The 18,364-nt window shown below is 38.8% G+C and overlaps 1 protein-coding gene across 1 annotated transcript in view; it reads right to left on the bottom strand.

Moving 5' to 3' along the window:
• Positions 1-2,962: 2,962 nt before the first annotated feature.
• Positions 2,963-18,364, bottom strand: part of shtn2 (shootin 2) — a 101,476-nt gene continuing 86,074 nt past the window's right edge. The window contains exons 13-17 of the mRNA XM_039751953.1: positions 17,734-17,816; positions 13,826-13,867; positions 12,741-12,794; positions 5,043-5,211; positions 2,963-3,269 (exon numbers count right to left, since the gene is read on the bottom strand). Of these exons, the coding sequence (XP_039607887.1) occupies positions 3,139-3,269; positions 5,043-5,211; positions 12,741-12,794; positions 13,826-13,867; positions 17,734-17,816 (479 nt within the window). The 3' untranslated portion in view covers positions 2,963-3,138. The remainder of the gene's footprint in view (positions 3,270-5,042; positions 5,212-12,740; positions 12,795-13,825; positions 13,868-17,733; positions 17,817-18,364) is intronic.

The raw sequence follows: 18,364 nt of genomic DNA, 5'->3' as shown, positions 1-18,364 counted from the left end.
ATGGGCGCTGCCAGAGCCCTACAAAATGACCTCCACAAGGCCACTGGTGTGAATGTCTCTGACCAAACAATCAGAAACAGACTTCATTAGGGTGGCCTGAGTGCTTAACGTCCTCTAGTGGGCCCTGTGCTCACTGCCCGGCACCGTGGAGCTTGATTGGCATTTGCCATAGAATACCAGAATTGGCAGGTCCACCACTGGTGCCCTGTGCTGCTCACAGAGGAGAGCAGGTTCACCCTGAGCACATATGACAGACGTGAAAGGGTCTGGAGAAGCCGTGTAGAATGTTATGCTGCCTGTAACATCGTTCAGCATGACTGGTTTAGTGGTGGGTCAGTGATGGTCCATGGAGGGATGCACAGATGTCTACAGGCTAGAAAATGGCACCTTGACTGCCATTAGGTATTAAGATGAAATCCTTGGAGCCATTGTCAGACCCTATGCTGGTGCAGTGGGTCCTGGGTTTCTCCTTGTGCACGACAATGGCCATCCTGACATCACTCCTTTACTCTCCGGAAGTCGCTCTGTCTTTTAAGCTCTTTGACAAGCCGTGTTTATTTTAACATTCCACGTTGGATTCCAGAGCATGTGATGTTACCCACATTTGATTAGCTGGCTGTCAATACGGTGGATGTCCATGCTCAAACTCTTTCATCTGTTTAAATATGTCAGCTTACCTTCCTTTCACAAGTAAACCAGTTTGGCAATTCCTTGTCCCAAGTGCCCATCCATTTGCAGGTTACAAGGTAATAAATATACAGTAGCCGAGGCATGCTATCCATTTTCTGGGCTTCTGCTTGTTAACACAGATGTTACTGTGATTGATTACTGGTACAATTCAGGAAAAGAAGATGCTTTGATGTTAACTGTCCTTGTAAAATTAAGTTAATTTTGTTTGTGTGGGCAAAAAATAAAATGTAAAATCCATGACACTACAGCTATGGATCTGCACATGTCCTAGTGTATGATGACTTGGGGTGCCGTGTAGTTTGCACAAGATGGGTGCTCAGAAACTGTACTGATGCACAAGCCAACATCCCTCTACCCAAAGAAATCTCAATGTTCAAAAAAGCTGCAATCCAGCAGCACCGTATCCATATTCATTTGACCTTGGCTTTGAGTAGACTAATGACAAAGTACTGCACTGTATATTCAGGCTACCCATAAGCTATCGTGAACGTATTGCGTATTGCGTCAGCTTCCATCCATTGAGGTTACCCTTTCCTTTCTAATCTGTTCTTTGTATTCATATTTTACAGAAGCTAAATATATAATGTAAAGTTGATACTCTTCATTACTCATCTTTAAAAAACACTGTTTCCTGTTAGCGAAAAAGCTGAAGTTTGGATGTGTTATTGTTGTAGAATAAAATCCCAAACCAATAATATCCAAGGCCAGTATATCACGAAGAGCTCAAAAGCTTCTGGTTTCAGTTTAGACTTTTATTAAAGATAATAAAAAGCCTTGCTCTGTCTGTGGAGAAAGCTGCTGTTCCTGTGCACGCAGGCATTTTTACACATAGTTTAACGAAGATGAGATACCTTGACACAGCTGTTATGCTAGTGGACAACACCTAATGGCATTTTGCCCCCTTTTGTGCAATTGTCTTTCCTTCATGCCCACTTTATTAGGTTATGCCCATTCAATATTCATTGTGCTAATTGCTGTGATTTTGCTGTCTTTGGTATGCTTTTCAAACACCCAGTCTTTGGCATCGGCTTTCAGGGAGTCAGGTTATATTGGTGGAGTGGTTACATGTCAGTGTTTTAACTATCTAAGGCTCAGTGCAATTCAGTGTTTAACCTATACTGGTGGTGAGATTTTAATATAAAATATATCACATAGTAAAATAAGTGCATCATAGACATTCTAATTTCTGTGCATACTATATTCTAATTATCCAGTGTGATTGTATATAAATATATACAGTACATATTCATGTAGATATATTTTCACTAAGAAAGGACATTTTGATATAGCAGTATTTAGGGGTAACTCATTTGTCCATCAGAGATGTCCTTCATTGAATTATAGCTCTTTAATCTTGGGGGTCTATTGTACAGAGTCTGCAGAGGCCTCTGCAAAGATGTCTGCTCAACTTTAGTCTACACATTTGTTATGAGACGACATATAGACTGGTCCTGGTACAAAGAGTTCAGCCACTTAGTTTGCAATGTAAATGGGGAAAGGTGAAGCTGGATGTCTGCTAAACCTGCTGTCTCAACAGGTCTGGTGTGCCACTAAGTCCTAGTGGAATGGGCAGTGCCCACTTTGTCCTACAGCGTAGTGCTTAGATCTGTTCTTTCGGAATAGCCAGTCCCATCATAGAGAGGGAAAATTTTAAAAAAGAGAGACTGATTTTAAATTAGACGACTTTAATTTGTGCCTCTCACACCAGTCATTTACCATATTTGTGCTTTAGGCTGCTATGCCTAAAAAAATATCCATCCCATAGTGATTTAATTTTTATTTTGGTGAGTGGTAACCTCCAAGTAAAGATGTATCTTAATACTCTATGTGTCATTTCCATCCATCAATTTGATTTCTCAACCTGATTAACTCAACTTTAGTCTTCTGGAGTTATGAGGTGACCATGTCCCACTTCTGTATGCTTATTACTGGCTAACGACAAATTGAATGTAATTTTATCCATCCTTTCATTTTCAGATCTACTTAATGCAGTTATGAGTCATGGAGCCTGGATGTGGCATCAGTCCATTGCAGGCCATACTCCTATCCACTTGCTCATACAGGATCAGTTTAGCCTAACTCATGTCTTTGGGATAAGGGAGGAAAATCAAGAGTATCCAAAAAATAAACAAGCATACAGAGAGAATTTTTTTTATAATCTAATATTATAAAAAAACTTGTCCATATTTAATGGTATTGAGCTGATGTGTATTCAGTCTGCTCAATGCTCTCCATGGCGCCTACTTTTTACATCTTCAGTTGATTGACCCGATTTCATAATAAATCAACTTTATTTGGTGCTAAAGCTCTGTCATTTACAGTACGTTCACATTAACATCATGCAGTTTGGTGGTAAACTAGAAATGCAATGTTTTTCAATGAGACAACGATGGAAAGTTCTTCTTTGCCAGTGAACACTGCGCACCATCGTCTTTTGCTGACAACTAATCATTTCCATTCCCACCATGGGAGGTTCTGTGATGCACGAATCCGAGAATCTCGATTTTCCCTGATCTGTTTCATTCTTCGTAGAACAGGTGTGTTGCTGCTATCCTTAATCCATGGTGCAGGATTGCTGTCTAAAAAAATAAAAAAACAGCAAGAAAATGTCATCAAGAGGGGAATCAACGACTGTACTTTTTTGTTCAAGGGGTTCTCTGCGCAAAGCGAATTGATTGATCAGAATGCCCTACCTGATGTAATCTGGGCTGCTAATCTGCCAGATGTGACTTTTTTATGACTGTTGTGAACAATGGCCAGTGTGGTGAACCCTCTGGCCATTGATGGAGGTCTCAAATGTAATAAAATATGCGCAGTCCATTTGAAGGGATCTCATGCTTTGTTCATCCCTTCTTCTCAATAGGATATTGTTTCATTCATTGAAAATAAAATGCTAACACCAGTAAGAATATAAGAGCATAAAACATCTGACAAACGATAGGAGACCATTCAGTCCATCAAGCCCATTTGTTTAGCTGATAGCTGTCCCAGTGCCTCCTCCAGATTCTTCTCAATGGTTATCAAGGTTTCTGCTTCAACTACATGTCTTGTTCCATAGTCCCACAACTCTTTGCATAAAGAAGTGCTTCTAAGTGCACTTCTCCTTAAAGTACACTGCTGTCCTTGTGATTTGCTATTCACTTTATTAATGTCTTTGAGAATTTTGAAGATCTGAGTCAGATCATCACAAAGCCTCCCCTGCGCAAGACTTAAGAGACTGAAGAGTAGGACATGCACTTTAGTCCTCTGTATAGCTTCACAAGCTGCTTGAACTGTTTTTGTAGGGTGTTGACCAGACCTGCCCATAGGAATCCAGGTGGGGTCTCACTAGAGCATTGTACAGTAGATTCTGAGCGTAACGCTCCTATATAATTTCCATTCAACAGTTTTTATAGTATAGTCTAAGATTCTATTTGCCTTTTTTAGAAATTCTGCACATTACCTAGACAATAAAAATGTGGTGAGTCTTTCTCAGTGGTTGCTTTCATCTCGTGTTTATAATTCATGTTTCTGTTGCCTGCATGTAGCATCTTACACATTTCTACATTACATTTAATTTTCCAAATGTTTGCTCTATTCTGAAGTCTATTTTTGCTGACTCTGAGTCAGTTTTCCATTCAATTTCAGCACCATCCTCAAATTTTCAGTGTTTCCCAGCATTACCTGAATCTACTGTATGTTGTTAGTACGAATTAGGAGAAGTAATGGCCCAAGGCCAGACCCCTGAGACACTCCACGTGGTGCATTCCCGTCTTATCTATACTCCTTGTGTCCTGCTGGTTAGCCAGCGTGAGATCCCATTTAATGCCCAAAACTTTTAGTTTTGAAATTGATCTTCGATATGGGACTGTATCGAGGTTTTTGAAAGTCTAAGTAAATGATGTTGTATGCTTAGTTTTTCTGATGAACTCTAGCAGCTTGTTCAAAACACTCAACTGTTCTGAGGAGACCTGCAGTTACATTGATTTGATATAATTTATTTATCCTTAAAGGGAAATTGTCTTTTGCATAACAGAGCGCAGCCGTTGTACATTGCACTTGCTTCTTAAGTGCCTTGCTCAATGGCCCAACACAGCAGGATCCCTTCAGGCAGTAATGGGACTTGAACCAGCAACCTTCCAGATGCCAGTGCAGATCCTTAGCCTTAGAGCCACCTCCATAAGTAAGATTTGGATTGTGCCCGTAAACTTGACTTGACTTGCTCCTCTCACATTGTCCCTTCCTAGCAGCATACAATTAGGCTGCATGTTCAGCTAGCAGCCCTCCACATCTTTAGAAGCTAGAGGAGTCCACACTCAATGAACTTGGAGCTGCTCAGCTCTTCACTCGTTTCACGTTCTTCATGATCTCACCTGATTTGTTGCTGTCTTGTCCTCCTGCACTTGGTGTTCCATCTTTTTCCACCGGCTTGCCATCGATGGCTCGCCTCCTCCTCTGCAGAATGCCTGCCAACTCCACCTCTTGAATTTTGTATGAGGATCTATAGAAAGACTTCCTCTTTTTCTGCTTCTTCATGGAGTCCTACAGGAAGACAGAGCAACAAAAGCACAAATTTTCTTTTAGTACAATGCATTTGCACAGTGAACAGCTTTGCAAGTTGTGTTACGTGAACAGAATTAGCAAAACTGTTTCCAGTGGTTTAAGATATGGAGCATGAAACCAAATTAAATGACATGCTCAGAGTCACGCTGTAAATAAAAGGCAGGCCGGAATGGCTCTTGAAAATTCAACATCGCCGGCTCTTTTAGACGTGAGGAGTGGTCTCACTTCATTAGAGTTTCTCTGTTTAGGTACCAGCTATGCTGTCCTGGTACCTGCAGTTCATCTGCAATTAAGAGCTGGGCTGCCATGAATGACAAAAGACATTGTATTGTCCCAGGACTTGGAAAATTGATGGCTGTCTTGAACACAACACTTTCATTTTCATCTTTGTGTTCTGCAGTTGGTTATTAAAAACCCCAAAAGCTACGCTGTCAAGCCATGAGTTTCAATGACATGGAATCTAACAAGGTCATGCCCTTAAATTAAATTAATTCAATGTGGAAGTCATCCTTTATTTGATATCATTTTTTGAATAACTCTCAAAGATTTGTCATTACTCCATGTTTTGCACTGTCACGAAACTGGACATAAGTGGAGGTGAGCCATGTCTTTTTTCCATATTTAATGCAACAGGTGAAGTCTGTTTTCAGACCATTGCTGTTTAAAGTCTGTGAAGGTACTGATCTTTATAAGAGTACGGTTAGTATATTAATTGAAGGAAATTAATACATGAACAGACGCGTCTTCACTGAAGAGTGGTGACTGATTATCCTGCTTAAGGATTTGTTGAATGTTGGTCAGACGTGAAAGAAAGAATCTCACTCTATGGATTTCCTTTGTGAAGCTAAACTGTTCCTGAAGACCCTTTTGGAAGGTGAATTTTAGTAACGTGAGCACCAAATTTAAATTTAATGAAAACAAAAGCATTCTCTGGCCTCAAACAGAGTTTTGAAATAATTGCAAAAGGCATAAAGGTTGACACAGTTAGTTTAATAATAGCATTCATCACCAAAGCAAACCCGAATTTTCCCTTCATTAAATAAGGTTTAATGAAGCTGTTTATCTACACTTTCTATGTAATTGATTTTCAGGCTTTCTTGGGGTTTTTTTTTTTTTCGTTTTTTCCCCATTGTTTTCAAGCTATGATGCTTAAGATAAGTGGGAGCACCGGACATGACTTAACTGTGACAATAACTGAGGCTGCGACACCAGCCCTGCTCTTCACTGTTGGCTGCAGTGAGGTTTACTTAGAGCAACTAGGAGGATGAATTCTGACTCAGTCTTTAGAACCATGTTAATTCAGCTTCATGGAGGTTGTAAGATGATAAGAGGTATTTAAAAGAATTTCTTTGTACACCCAAAGGTGTTCTGGGTGGTTAAAATCATAATTTTAGAGCTGCAGACATTTTTTGAAAAGGCAGGCTGTGATTTGCCTCAAGTTCATATTTTTACTCAGACAACTGTGATGGACTGCTTTATGACTCCTGAAGGCAATTTGTTGGCAAATCACATCTGTGAATTCTTTATTTAGCACTATTTTCATGATTATTTTCATTTAGCATCGTCATCACCCACCTCGTCCTTTCTTTAGCAGTATTTTATGACCCAGCAGACGTTTCTTTTATGTTAATCTAACTGCATTTGTGCATCCATTGAAGAGAAGAGACTGGAGAAAATGCTGACAGGAGCTTAACCAGGCTAGTTTCAGAGGGCAAGCCCGACTGGAGGACTGAGTATTAGCTAAATATTATTGGTCACTGAATCAGGAGAACCACCCTGCACCTCAACGCCATGTTGGTCCATGAGGTTTCAAAGGACTGGCACAAGCCTGGACTCTCTGTCTGTCTCTCTCTTCATCATCCCATCATCTTGAGACAGTGATGAAGATGACTACTGAATTTAAAAGCCTCCCAGGGCAGCATCATCTTTTGACAGTGCTGCTGATCTTCAGTAAGCTTTCTAGACGCCTCTTTAAACTTGACGCATCCATTATCACTGCAGCAGTCTGCTAGGGTGCACATTATGTAAAATTCACTAACAGTCCTGTCGTGTGGACCCTCGCAGCGGCGACTGTGTGCCTCCAGAACTTTGTAACCGTGTACACATCGCCTGTGCATGCGTTACACAAGAAACCATGTGCTCATTGGAGGAACTACTATTTGCGTGAAGTGTTGTTACGCACACCTACACAATCCGACATTAAAAGCATACAGTAATAGCCAAATGTCTACAGATTCAGGGTGAGAAAGTTTTTGCAGGCAGAAATAGAAATACAGTGGAACCTCGGTTTGCGAGTAACTTGGTTTATGAGTGTTTTACAAGACGAGCTAAACTTTTTAATAAATTTTGACTTGATAAACGAGCGATGTCTTCCAATACAAGTAGTATGGATACACTTTGTCTGCTGAGCGTCATGTGATCACAACTGAGCTGATAGTTCTCTCTCTCTTGCGTGTCTCTCTCTCCTTATCTCTCTTGCTCGCACACACGTCTCTCTCTCTCTCCCTCTCCCTCTCCCCCCTCTTGAGGGCAATCGTCTCCTATTCTCCGTCTGAGTCTGCATGCCTCACTCATATAGTCAAAATCCGTACGAGCGTATATACTGTTTACTACAGCATTGTGACTGTGTTTGTGTGTGTGCACGCGTGCTGTGAAGCGCGAGTCCCCGTCTTGCACCCGAAAACACGAAGCTGAGTCTCAGTACTTTAACAACACCAGCTTTATTCAGTTTAAAACAGCAACAGCGCGGTTATTTATTGTAGCGGGATCTTTATAATGTTCCTTGTATCACCCATCGACGGCAGGCGCTTATAGCATGTCCGCGATCTTTTTGGATACTCTTTTATGGCAAACTGCTACAGCGCTGGGAGACTGCGATTGCTTTGGGACGCTCCTCAAGTGTCGTCCCGTTGGGTGGAATCCCACAAGAGTTTAGAAACTCACTCACACCAGCCATGATTCTTTTTAAAGGTAAAGTGCAGGTTCATTTGTTTTATGTATTTTTACTTTATATTTTGTATTAATCATTTTTATATGAATAGTTTTTGGTTGTGGAACGAATCATCTGAGTTTCCATTATTTCTTATGGGGAAATTCACTTTGATATACGAGTGCTTTGGACTGCGAGCACGTTTCCGGAACGAATTATGCTCGCAAACTGAGGTTCCACTGTATCTGCGAGATTAATATGAAAAGGCAAAGAAGAAGCTTTGGAGGAAAAGCCAGAGGAATACACAATTGTGCAGTGTTGCTGAACGCTTGTACAATAAACAGAGCGAGGTGTGCATCCTCTGTGCATTACTGGGTCTGCTGCTGCCGATGCCTGAGTATAAGCAGGCCTTATATACAGTATGTATATCCAGACTTGGCTGTCTTTTTAGATTTTCTTTTACTGTTATTATTTTATTTTATTAAATACCTCTTTAGTTTCAAATGTTTATGCTCTGTCTTTATATCAAGTGTGATTGAAGTAGGAAGTAAATCCATGGCACCTGGTGTAGAGGAGCTCGCTGAGGGGGATGACCCAATAGAAGAACCGTGTGGTAGGTTGGTAAGTGGCTTACTATCAAAGAGTGTATTAGTCTTCATGTGTCCAGGATATTCTTCTTATACCAAAGTAGCATTTAGAATCAGTGATGTCCTGGGATAACCACATGCTTTGTGAAGTACAGTGTGTGTGACAGTGTGTGAAGTAAAGTCCACCCTGGCGTCCTCACAGGTGGTGCAGTGGTAGTGCTGCTGCTTTGCAATAAGGAGACTGTGGAAGATTGTGGGTTTGCTTCCCGGTTCCTCCCTGTGTGGATAGCGCTTTGAGTACTGAGAAAAGTGCTATATAAATATAATGAATTATTATTATTAAACCCTGCTGGACAACATTAAACTTGAAGATGAGAAACATTGTAAAACCAATGGAAAAGATGCGAAGAAGTGTGAATAAATTATTACTAAGGATATCCATTTTCCAGTGTTCATATACTACCAGTTTTCTGATGTGGATTAAACACTGTGTTGACACAACAGGAGTCAGCGTTTTTGCAAATATTGCCTCATAAGCCACACACATTTTGGTCTGCATACACTACGCACAGTTCCTGTTCCTCTGTAGCCCAGAGAACATTATTTAAACATGGCTACTCCTAGCGAATTTGAACTCTCTGAACCAACACAGCTGGGTTGTCTGATAGTTCCATTAGTCAAAAGTGGATTGTTATAATCTCATTAAACATTCAAGCAGAGACGTGTCCTGCTTGCTACGATGAAACATACTGAGTCTCTATTATCCGGAGTCAGACCCGCTTAGTCCTGAACAGGGTCGCGGGGGTCTGCTGGAGCCTATCCAAACTAAGATACAACGCAACGCAAGGAACAAACCCTGGATAGGGTGGCAGTCCATTTCAGGGTGAACACACACACGCCTATGCCCCTCTACACACTAGGGCCAAATTAGTCCACCTAACCTGCATGTGTTTGGACTGTGGGAGGAAACCCATGCAGATAGAGGGAGAACATGCAAACTCCATACAAGGATGTCCTTGGACCTGAACCCTGGTCTCCTTCTTTGCTGCAGCAGTACTTTTTCATATATAAAGCATTGGGAAAGTATTAGAATTGTCCAAAAATTAGATTTTAAGATTTTGATGAAATCTCCATGAGTCCAAAAATGCAATTTCTGGAATTATATCTGTGTGTGTGTGTGTGTGTATCTAAACATGACAACTTGAGTATGCTTTCACTTAGGTCAACCAAATTTTGCATACAAGTATTAGGTACAAAACATACAGTAGATTTCTATTAACTTTTGAGCTATTTCCGTTAACTGGAAGTGGTACTTTACCTGAAACATTTCCCCGAAAATATTAAATATTTGATAATTTCACATATTATGGTAAAACACCACATTCTAAGCATTTTTTGTCGCTTTGCATTTTTTCAAAAAGCGACCGTTTTTTGAGATGCTCGCAATTTTCCGTTTGATGTTCAAATGGTTTTTTGCATTACGTAAATGAAATTTTGTGTACAAGTATTACATTACACACATTACTAAAGTCTCTTGCAACTTTTACCCAAAGTGGTGTTTTACCTGAATTGTTCACCAAAATAAAATTATCATGGCAAATTGTTTATTCATGCAGCTAAAGAGTCCAATTTATTCAACTTTATTTTTATAATACTTGTTCAACATATTATTAATTAGATTTGATTTGTTGTTGATGGTTCTTTAACGTACATGATATAAAAAATATAATCATTGTTTTACAGTTTACCCGTCAAATATCCATCCCCATAGCTGAGTATACGTGAAAGTCTAGGGAAGACTACTCCTGATTTTTCCATATCAGTCCTCAGTTTTGTCTAATTTCCCATGTTGTGGAAAGCTAACCACTTCTTTTATGGACTAGATTGTTCCCGTTTTACAGTATGCCTACAATTTATTCTGGCTCAGTATCCTGAAAAGGTCAGTTGAAAAACTAGATGAAGAGATGACTTAAGAGAAATGTATCAAAAAAAAAGTCATTAACATAAAGCTGAAATGATAGTGCTGTTAAAGGTAAAACAGGAAAAAAAAAGTCAAAAATTCAAAGCAAAAGTCAAAATGCAAATTAATTGCAAGGTAGCACTTTTAGAGAACTCTCCAACTCTTCAAATACTAACTGAATAGCATATACTGGAATCTCCCATAATGCAAGTCGCATGCCTAGCAACCGCAGTACAGAGAACCACAAAATAGTGTCACCTATGAAAATTCAAAACGGTACAATAAACAAACTAAAAAGTAATAACAAAATTTAGTTAATGATATCTTGCTTAAAGAAAATAACAAAAATAACTTGGAAAAACAGGAATTTGATGAACTGGTAACCTGGTAGTCTTGAACTGCTTTAAATCTGTTTGATAATACAGTAGATGGCAAGATGCTCGCGATTTAATAGGTTGCCATTTGCTTTTATGTTTGTCGCAGGCGCTTTCTGCGTGCAGCTATACATGTTTCATTAAATTTGTTTCACATTTGAAGTCCTGAAAATTGTTTTTGATTCATGTTTACTGCAAGCAGGACCTCTAACTTACAGGGAAAACCTGGGGGTTGGTGGCAGGATTGGCACCCCAGCCACCGTAAAAAAACCTCATACTGTTCCATTGCGGTGCTGGGCTGTCACCCGCTGTACTTGGGTCCCGATCTAGGGGGTTCGGCACGTGGTGGGTGCAGTAATGTGCTATCAGCGCATGCTCCCAAACCAGCCTTTTACATTATTTTGTTACCAAATGGATGACTTCATTCTTGTTTCTTTCCTGTTGCGGTGATATCACACTTTATGAGACTTTATTAGTCACCATCTTATTTAAGACAGAGGATTTGCTGAGTTTTGCTTGTGCCTTTATGCCTATGTTTAAATGTGGCTTCTGTGTAGAAAGGCTTCAGTGTTTTTGGAATTCATTGACTTGTGTATCATTATGACAATAAATATTGAAATTAGAAGTGTACAGAATACATTTATAAAGACAAAGAAAACCACACTGAAACTGAGAGCTGTCTGCACTATGCTCAGTTCTAAGTGCAGCTGCTAGAATCCTAACTAGGAAAAGAAAATCTGAACACATTACTCCAGTTTTGATGTCACTACACTGGTTACCTGTGTCATTCAGAATTGACTTTAAAATTCTGCTTATGGTTTATAAAGCCTTAAATAATCTCGCCCATCTTATATATCGGAATGTCTGACACCTTATATTCCAAATCGTAACCTCAGATCCTCAAATGAGTGTCTCCTTAGAATTCCAAGAACAAAACTTAAAAGAAGTGGTGAGGCTGGCGGCCTTCTGCTGTTATGCACCTAAAATCTGGATTAGCCTTCCAATAGGAATTCACCAGGCTGATACAGTAGAGCACTTTAAAACACTGCTGAAAACACATTACTTTAACATGGCCTTTTTATAACTTCACTTTAACTTAATCCTGATACTCTGTATGTTCAATTTCCTCATAATAACTATTCATGGTGACTCTAAAATCCGTACTGACCCCTACTCTCTTTTCTGTTTCTTTTTCCGTTTTTTTTGTGGTGGTGGCCTGCGCCACCTCCACCTACTCAAAGCTTCATGATGCTCCAACAATGATGGACGGATTAAAAGGCAGAAGTCTACGTGACCATCATCATCATCATCAAGCCCTTCCGTGAGAACCCTAAATCCAAAGAGGACTGTTTCATTCATGTTAGGTAGAATGCCCAGAGGGGACTGGCCGGTCTCATGGTCTGGAATCCCTACAGATTTTATTTTTCTCCAGCCGTCTGGAGTTTTTTTTGTTTTTTCTGTCCCCCCTGGCCATTGAACCTTACTCTTATTCGATGTTAATTAATGTTGATTTATTTTGTTTTATAATTGTGTCTTTCATTTTTCTATTCTTTAATATGTAAAGCACTTTGAGCTACTGTTTGTATGAAAATGTGCTATATAAATAAATGTTGTTGTTGTTGTTGAAGTGTGACCTTAAATGCACTCTGATTTCTTACCAAAATCCCCTTCAGCTCATTTGCAGCATTTGATTTACTGCTGACTGGTGGGTCCTAAAAACAAAACAAAGTTATTAAACATAATTAAAGTGGAATTGTATCTGTTGTTGTTTGACACTCAGCTTCATGTATAAACATTAGAACATTAGAGCAATCCACATGAGAACACGCCATTCAGCCCAGTAAAGCTTGCCAGTCCTTTCCACCCAATTCTGCCAAAATAATATCTTGAAAGGCTGTATATAAAAACAGTCAATCATTATTTTAAATCTGAGTTAATCAATACATGAAACAAAACCTTCTTAAGAACTGAGTTAAACAGAGAGACTGCAACTGAGCAAATGACCTCTCTGTTTTGCCCTTATGTATTGAGGAAGAACCCAGGATGATCTGGAACTCAAGAAGACAGATGTCTTCTTTTCTGTTTCCATTCCTTTTCTCCATTCTAATTACGGTGAATTACAAGAAATGAGACAAAACTGTTGGGTTGGCTAAAAAAGCTTTTCTCTAACATGTGTTCTACACCAACCACAACTGAAAATATATAGTGCATCCATTCATCTTTTGTATTCACCGTCTCCTGGTCAGGATGGCAGGGAGGAGGTGTCTATATGGTGGACTCTGATAGAGTTGTGTCTGCCCTTTACACATACAGCCTATCCCACCCTAGAATTTAAACTTGGGTCCTCAACATCGAGCAGCAAAAGCCAGCCTTCTGGGGCAATCAAGCCAAATGAGTACTCTTACAGACCGAGGAACCATTATGGCTTTTGACTGTAGAGGAGTAACATCATTCATACACTTGGCAGAAGGCCCACACATATGAAGCTTGCCACACTTTTTCCAGCAGCCATGGGAGTCAGCAATCGACCATCAATGCACACATCTACATTAAGCCACTTTGGGCTACTCTAGACACTCTTTGGAGAGTGAGAAGAAACACAAGTTATAATAATGCACACTCCGTAGATAAGGCTGTAACCTGTCTTTATAATAGTGTAGGAAAAAAACTGAGAGCCCACACTGTTCACCGCTATGTGGACCTAAGAGAAAATGGCGTCAGCTATAAAGTTGTGTGGACTCACCTTTACACTCCAGCTGCTGCTTTGACTGTCTTCTTCTGCCTGCTGCAGACAAAGAAAAGAAGGCAAGAGCTGTCAAGTAAACAGCAGATTGGAGGAGTTCCCCACTATTAAAGCTGAAAGGCAGACTTCAGCCAACAGATGATATTCCTTGATTAATTAAAGCAGTCCCTCTGTAAATTTGTAAAAGATCACAATGGACAAGAGGACGCAGGCTTGATCTTACTGATTGAGAATAAATCATTTTAGATGAGCTCTCAGACAGTCTCTGATGGGGCCCGATTTACAAATGAGAATCTCCTGATATCAGCCCATTTACTGCTCAAGATAGAGGCGAGGTTTACCTTCAGGGATAGAAAGCTCACGTGTAATCATTGTACCTTTGGCTAACACTTTTATCCAGGCTGACTTGTAACATTACAGCTCTTTCCAGACTTTTTTCACAGTTGGAGCACAGCCAGGTTGAGTGACTTGCTTAGGATCACACAGGGCAGCCAGTATGGGAAATGAACCAGCAACCTCGGGGTTTGAAGTTCACCACATCACCTGCCCAAACAAGAGTCTTCTGGTTTCAACAATGTTGCATGTTGAGTGACATAACCTCCTGTGAAGGAGTCATGGAGGACATTTGACTGTGACCAGTAATTGGGATGGCCCTCAACTTGGTTTAGGATAGACAAAACACTTTATAACTTCAAAAGGGTATTTCATCTTGGGAATGGAAACAATTTAAGATGGGAACAATCCTGGGGGACCTATACTTTGTAGACAAATGTTGACACTTGAAAGTGCAATTGGGTCCAGCTAATCTGCAGTAAAATTGTTTAACTTCAAATCCTGATAAGATTATTATTATTATTATCATTATTATTATTATTATCAATCTATTCATTTTATGAGCCTGCGTTTTCCTATATAGCTTCTTGCCAAGTCAGAGTACCAGTGGGCCAGCTCAGGATAGAATGTGACACTCCATATTGGGGCAAACTCACACACACATCTGCAGTCACTTACACTGGGCCAGTCAACCCTACTGGCTTTTGTCTGGGAGGTCAAAGGAAAGCCAAGAGCAAGAGAACTCAATACAATTATATTATATTATATTATATTATATTATATTATATTATATTATATTATATTATACTAGCCATGTAAGCCTCACAGGGCCCTAGAAACTATTGAAATCATCAGAAAAAAATCGAAATGCAGCGAAGTCAGGTAATTGAAAGGAACTACTCTGGGCATCTCTCCCCTAGGAGGTTTTGTGTTGCCGATGTGCGCGCCTCACTTACGTATTAGCGGCAAGAGGAAAAGTAATAGGGATACCATTTTCCCCAATGTGCTCACCTCACTTCTTTATTAGCTGCTAAGCGAGTTACTTTTTCTTTGGACGTTTCGCTTTGCTGACGTGCTGGCCTCGCTTGTGTATCCTCAGAGGTGGAGCTCTTACCCCGACTCCACAACTCACTTCCAGGCCAAACAGACACACACACTTCCACACATAGATGTTTATATATTATATTATATTATATTATATTATATTATATTATATTATATTATATATTATATTATATTATATTATATTATACTAATGGATGGTGTGCACACATAGATGTTTATATATATATTATATTATATTATATTATATTATATTATATTATATTATATTATACTAATGGATGGTGTGCACACATAGATGTTTATATATTATATTATATTATATTATATTATATTATATTATATTATATTATATTATATTATACTAATGGATGGTGTGGTGGTTACTGCGGTTTGCTCATCAATCCAGTACCATTGGTTCAAATTCCACCTCTGGTCTCCTACTGACTTTTCCTCCCACATCCCCAAAGAGATGCATGCTAGCTTCATTAGAGATTCCACACTGTCTATGTGCCCCTTCAATGGACTAGTGATCTGTTAAGGACTTTTTCCTGTCTTATGCCTACTGTGTAATATAATAATATGATATAATCAATAATGTTTCTGCTGTCCCGTTATTAAAAATTAAGCCTTAACTTTAAACAAATTGTTGCTACAGTATATCCCATCCTTCTTTATATCGGCCTAAGCTAGGACCTTATGTGCTTTGTGGCCTATGATTTGTAATATTCCTCATCCTTTTAAACATTCTCTCATGTACATGAAGCCAGAAGATGGAAGGCGTCACTAAACGATTATAGTTCCCTTTTCAATAATGCAATTTCAGCCACTAAATTTTGGTAAAATCCTCCTGCAATATATGTAAGCCAGATAAACCTCCACATTCTTCAAATGACTTCTACTATTAGAATAACTATGCAAATTTTCTTTTGATTTTTCTTCTCGGCCAAATTTGTCTTAAAATGAAACTTAACACCCTAATTTGCTCTCTCAAAACACTGGTTAACGTATATAGATGCTACACTATCCTAGTATTAAGTATATAAAACTGAGCATCTTGCTTACCATCATTTTTGTATGTATCATTAAATAATAATTTAAATAAATATGTGTGTTTTTGCTAAATGGTCTGTTTGAGGACTTGACTAGGATCAACAGGGTATCCAGTATGAATAATCGCACTTGATGTTATTACTGTGGCCTTACCAAATTAAGGATTGATTTAAATGTTGATGTCAAGAGAACTCAATACAATTATATTATATTATATTATATTATATTATATTATATTATATTATATTATATTATATTATATTATATTATATTATATTATACTAGCCATGTAAGCCTCACAGGGCCCTAGAAACTATTGAAATCATCAGAAAAAAATCGAAATGCAGAGAAGTCAGGTAATTGAAAGGAACTACTCTGGGCATCTCTCCCCTAGGAGGTTTTGTGTTGCTGATGTGCGCGCCTCACTTACGTATTAGCGGCAAGAGGAAAAGTAATAGGGATACCATTTTCCCAATGTGCTCACCTCACTTCTTTATTAGCTGCTAAGCGAGTTACTCTTTCTTTGGACGTTTCGCTTTGCTGACGTGCTGGCCTTGCTTGTGTATCCTCAGAGGTGGAGCTCTTACCCCGACTCCACAACTCTCTTCCAGGCCAAACAGACACACACACTTCCACACATAGATGTTTATATATTATATTATATTATATTATATTATATTATATTATATTATATTATATTATATTATATTATATTATATTATATTATATTATACTAATGGATGGTGTGCACACATAGATGTTTATATATTATATTATATTATATTATATTATATTATATTATATTATACTAATGGATGGTGTGCACACATAGATGTTTATATATTATATTATATTATATTATATTATATTATATTATATTATACTAATGGATGGTGTGGTGGTTACTGCGGTTTGCTCATCAATCCAGTACCATTGGTTCAAATTCCACCTCTGGTCTCCTACTGACTTTTCCTCCCACATCCCCAAAGAGATGCATGCTAGCTTCATTAGAGATTCCACACTGTCTATGTGCCCCTTCAATGGACTAGTGATCTGTTAAGGACTTTTTCCTGTCTTATGCCTACTGTGTAATATAATAATATGATATAATCAATAATGTTTCTGCTGTCCCGTTATTAAAAATTAAGCCTTAACTTTAAACAAATTGTTGCTACAGTATATCCCATCCTTCTTTATATCGGCCTAAGCTAGGACCTTATGTGCTTTGTGGCCTATGATTTGTAATACAGAAGGCCACCAGTTAAGTCGTCACCACTGACTCATTGTGTAACTTTCAGAAAGCCTCTTTAGCTGTCATTGCTCCAGATAATATAAAATAAAATATAGAAATAAGGGTCACATGTTTCCTAATAAAATTTAATTCTACAAGATGAAATACTATTGCTAATTATTGCTGCTTCTGTTTGGAAGTCCCTGAAAAGCACCAGCTGTTCATTTACCTTTTTCATTGGCTTTAGAACAATTCCATTTTTTATCCTCTCCATCATTTCATTCACAGCTTTGGTTTTCACATCAATATAAGCTGAAAGAGACAAAGTGTGGTCTGTGAAAATTTTGCAGTGTATACCTGTTTATACAGCTTTATAAGCACTCCTGAATAAAGAATTGTGGGAATCATAGATGTCAGAAAAAAACACTCATTACAACATGCCTGGATAGTAATTAGAACTAACTAAATGACTCTGCAATAATGATATCTTATGGTTGGTATCAAATAAATATTACAGCCGCCAGGATATAACTAAAGGGAGCAGAAGAATTTGTGAAGAATGCAGGCCACTGTGCCCCACAAAGCCTGTCAATGGTGTTCCCCTAACTTCTCCAAAATAACATCAAACTGAGTTATAATGGTTCCACTCTCTACCACATTACTCCTTCAATCTTTCCTCATACTCCATACCTTGGAATCAGCGTAGTCACTCCTCTGTGGACTTTATCTAGTGCTGCCGTGTCTTTTGCATACTATGGAGACCAAAACTGTATGCAGTACTCCAAGTGCCGCTTCACTAGAGTGTTATAAAGCTTAAGAATAATCCCCCTTGACTTTTACTCCACACACTAGGGCGCTAT

This window comes from Polypterus senegalus, chromosome 4 (assembly GCF_016835505.1).
Source record: "Polypterus senegalus isolate Bchr_013 chromosome 4, ASM1683550v1, whole genome shotgun sequence".
Taxonomy (NCBI): Eukaryota; Metazoa; Chordata; class Cladistia; order Polypteriformes; family Polypteridae; genus Polypterus; species Polypterus senegalus.
This window is presented reverse-complemented; position numbering and strand designations above follow the sequence as displayed.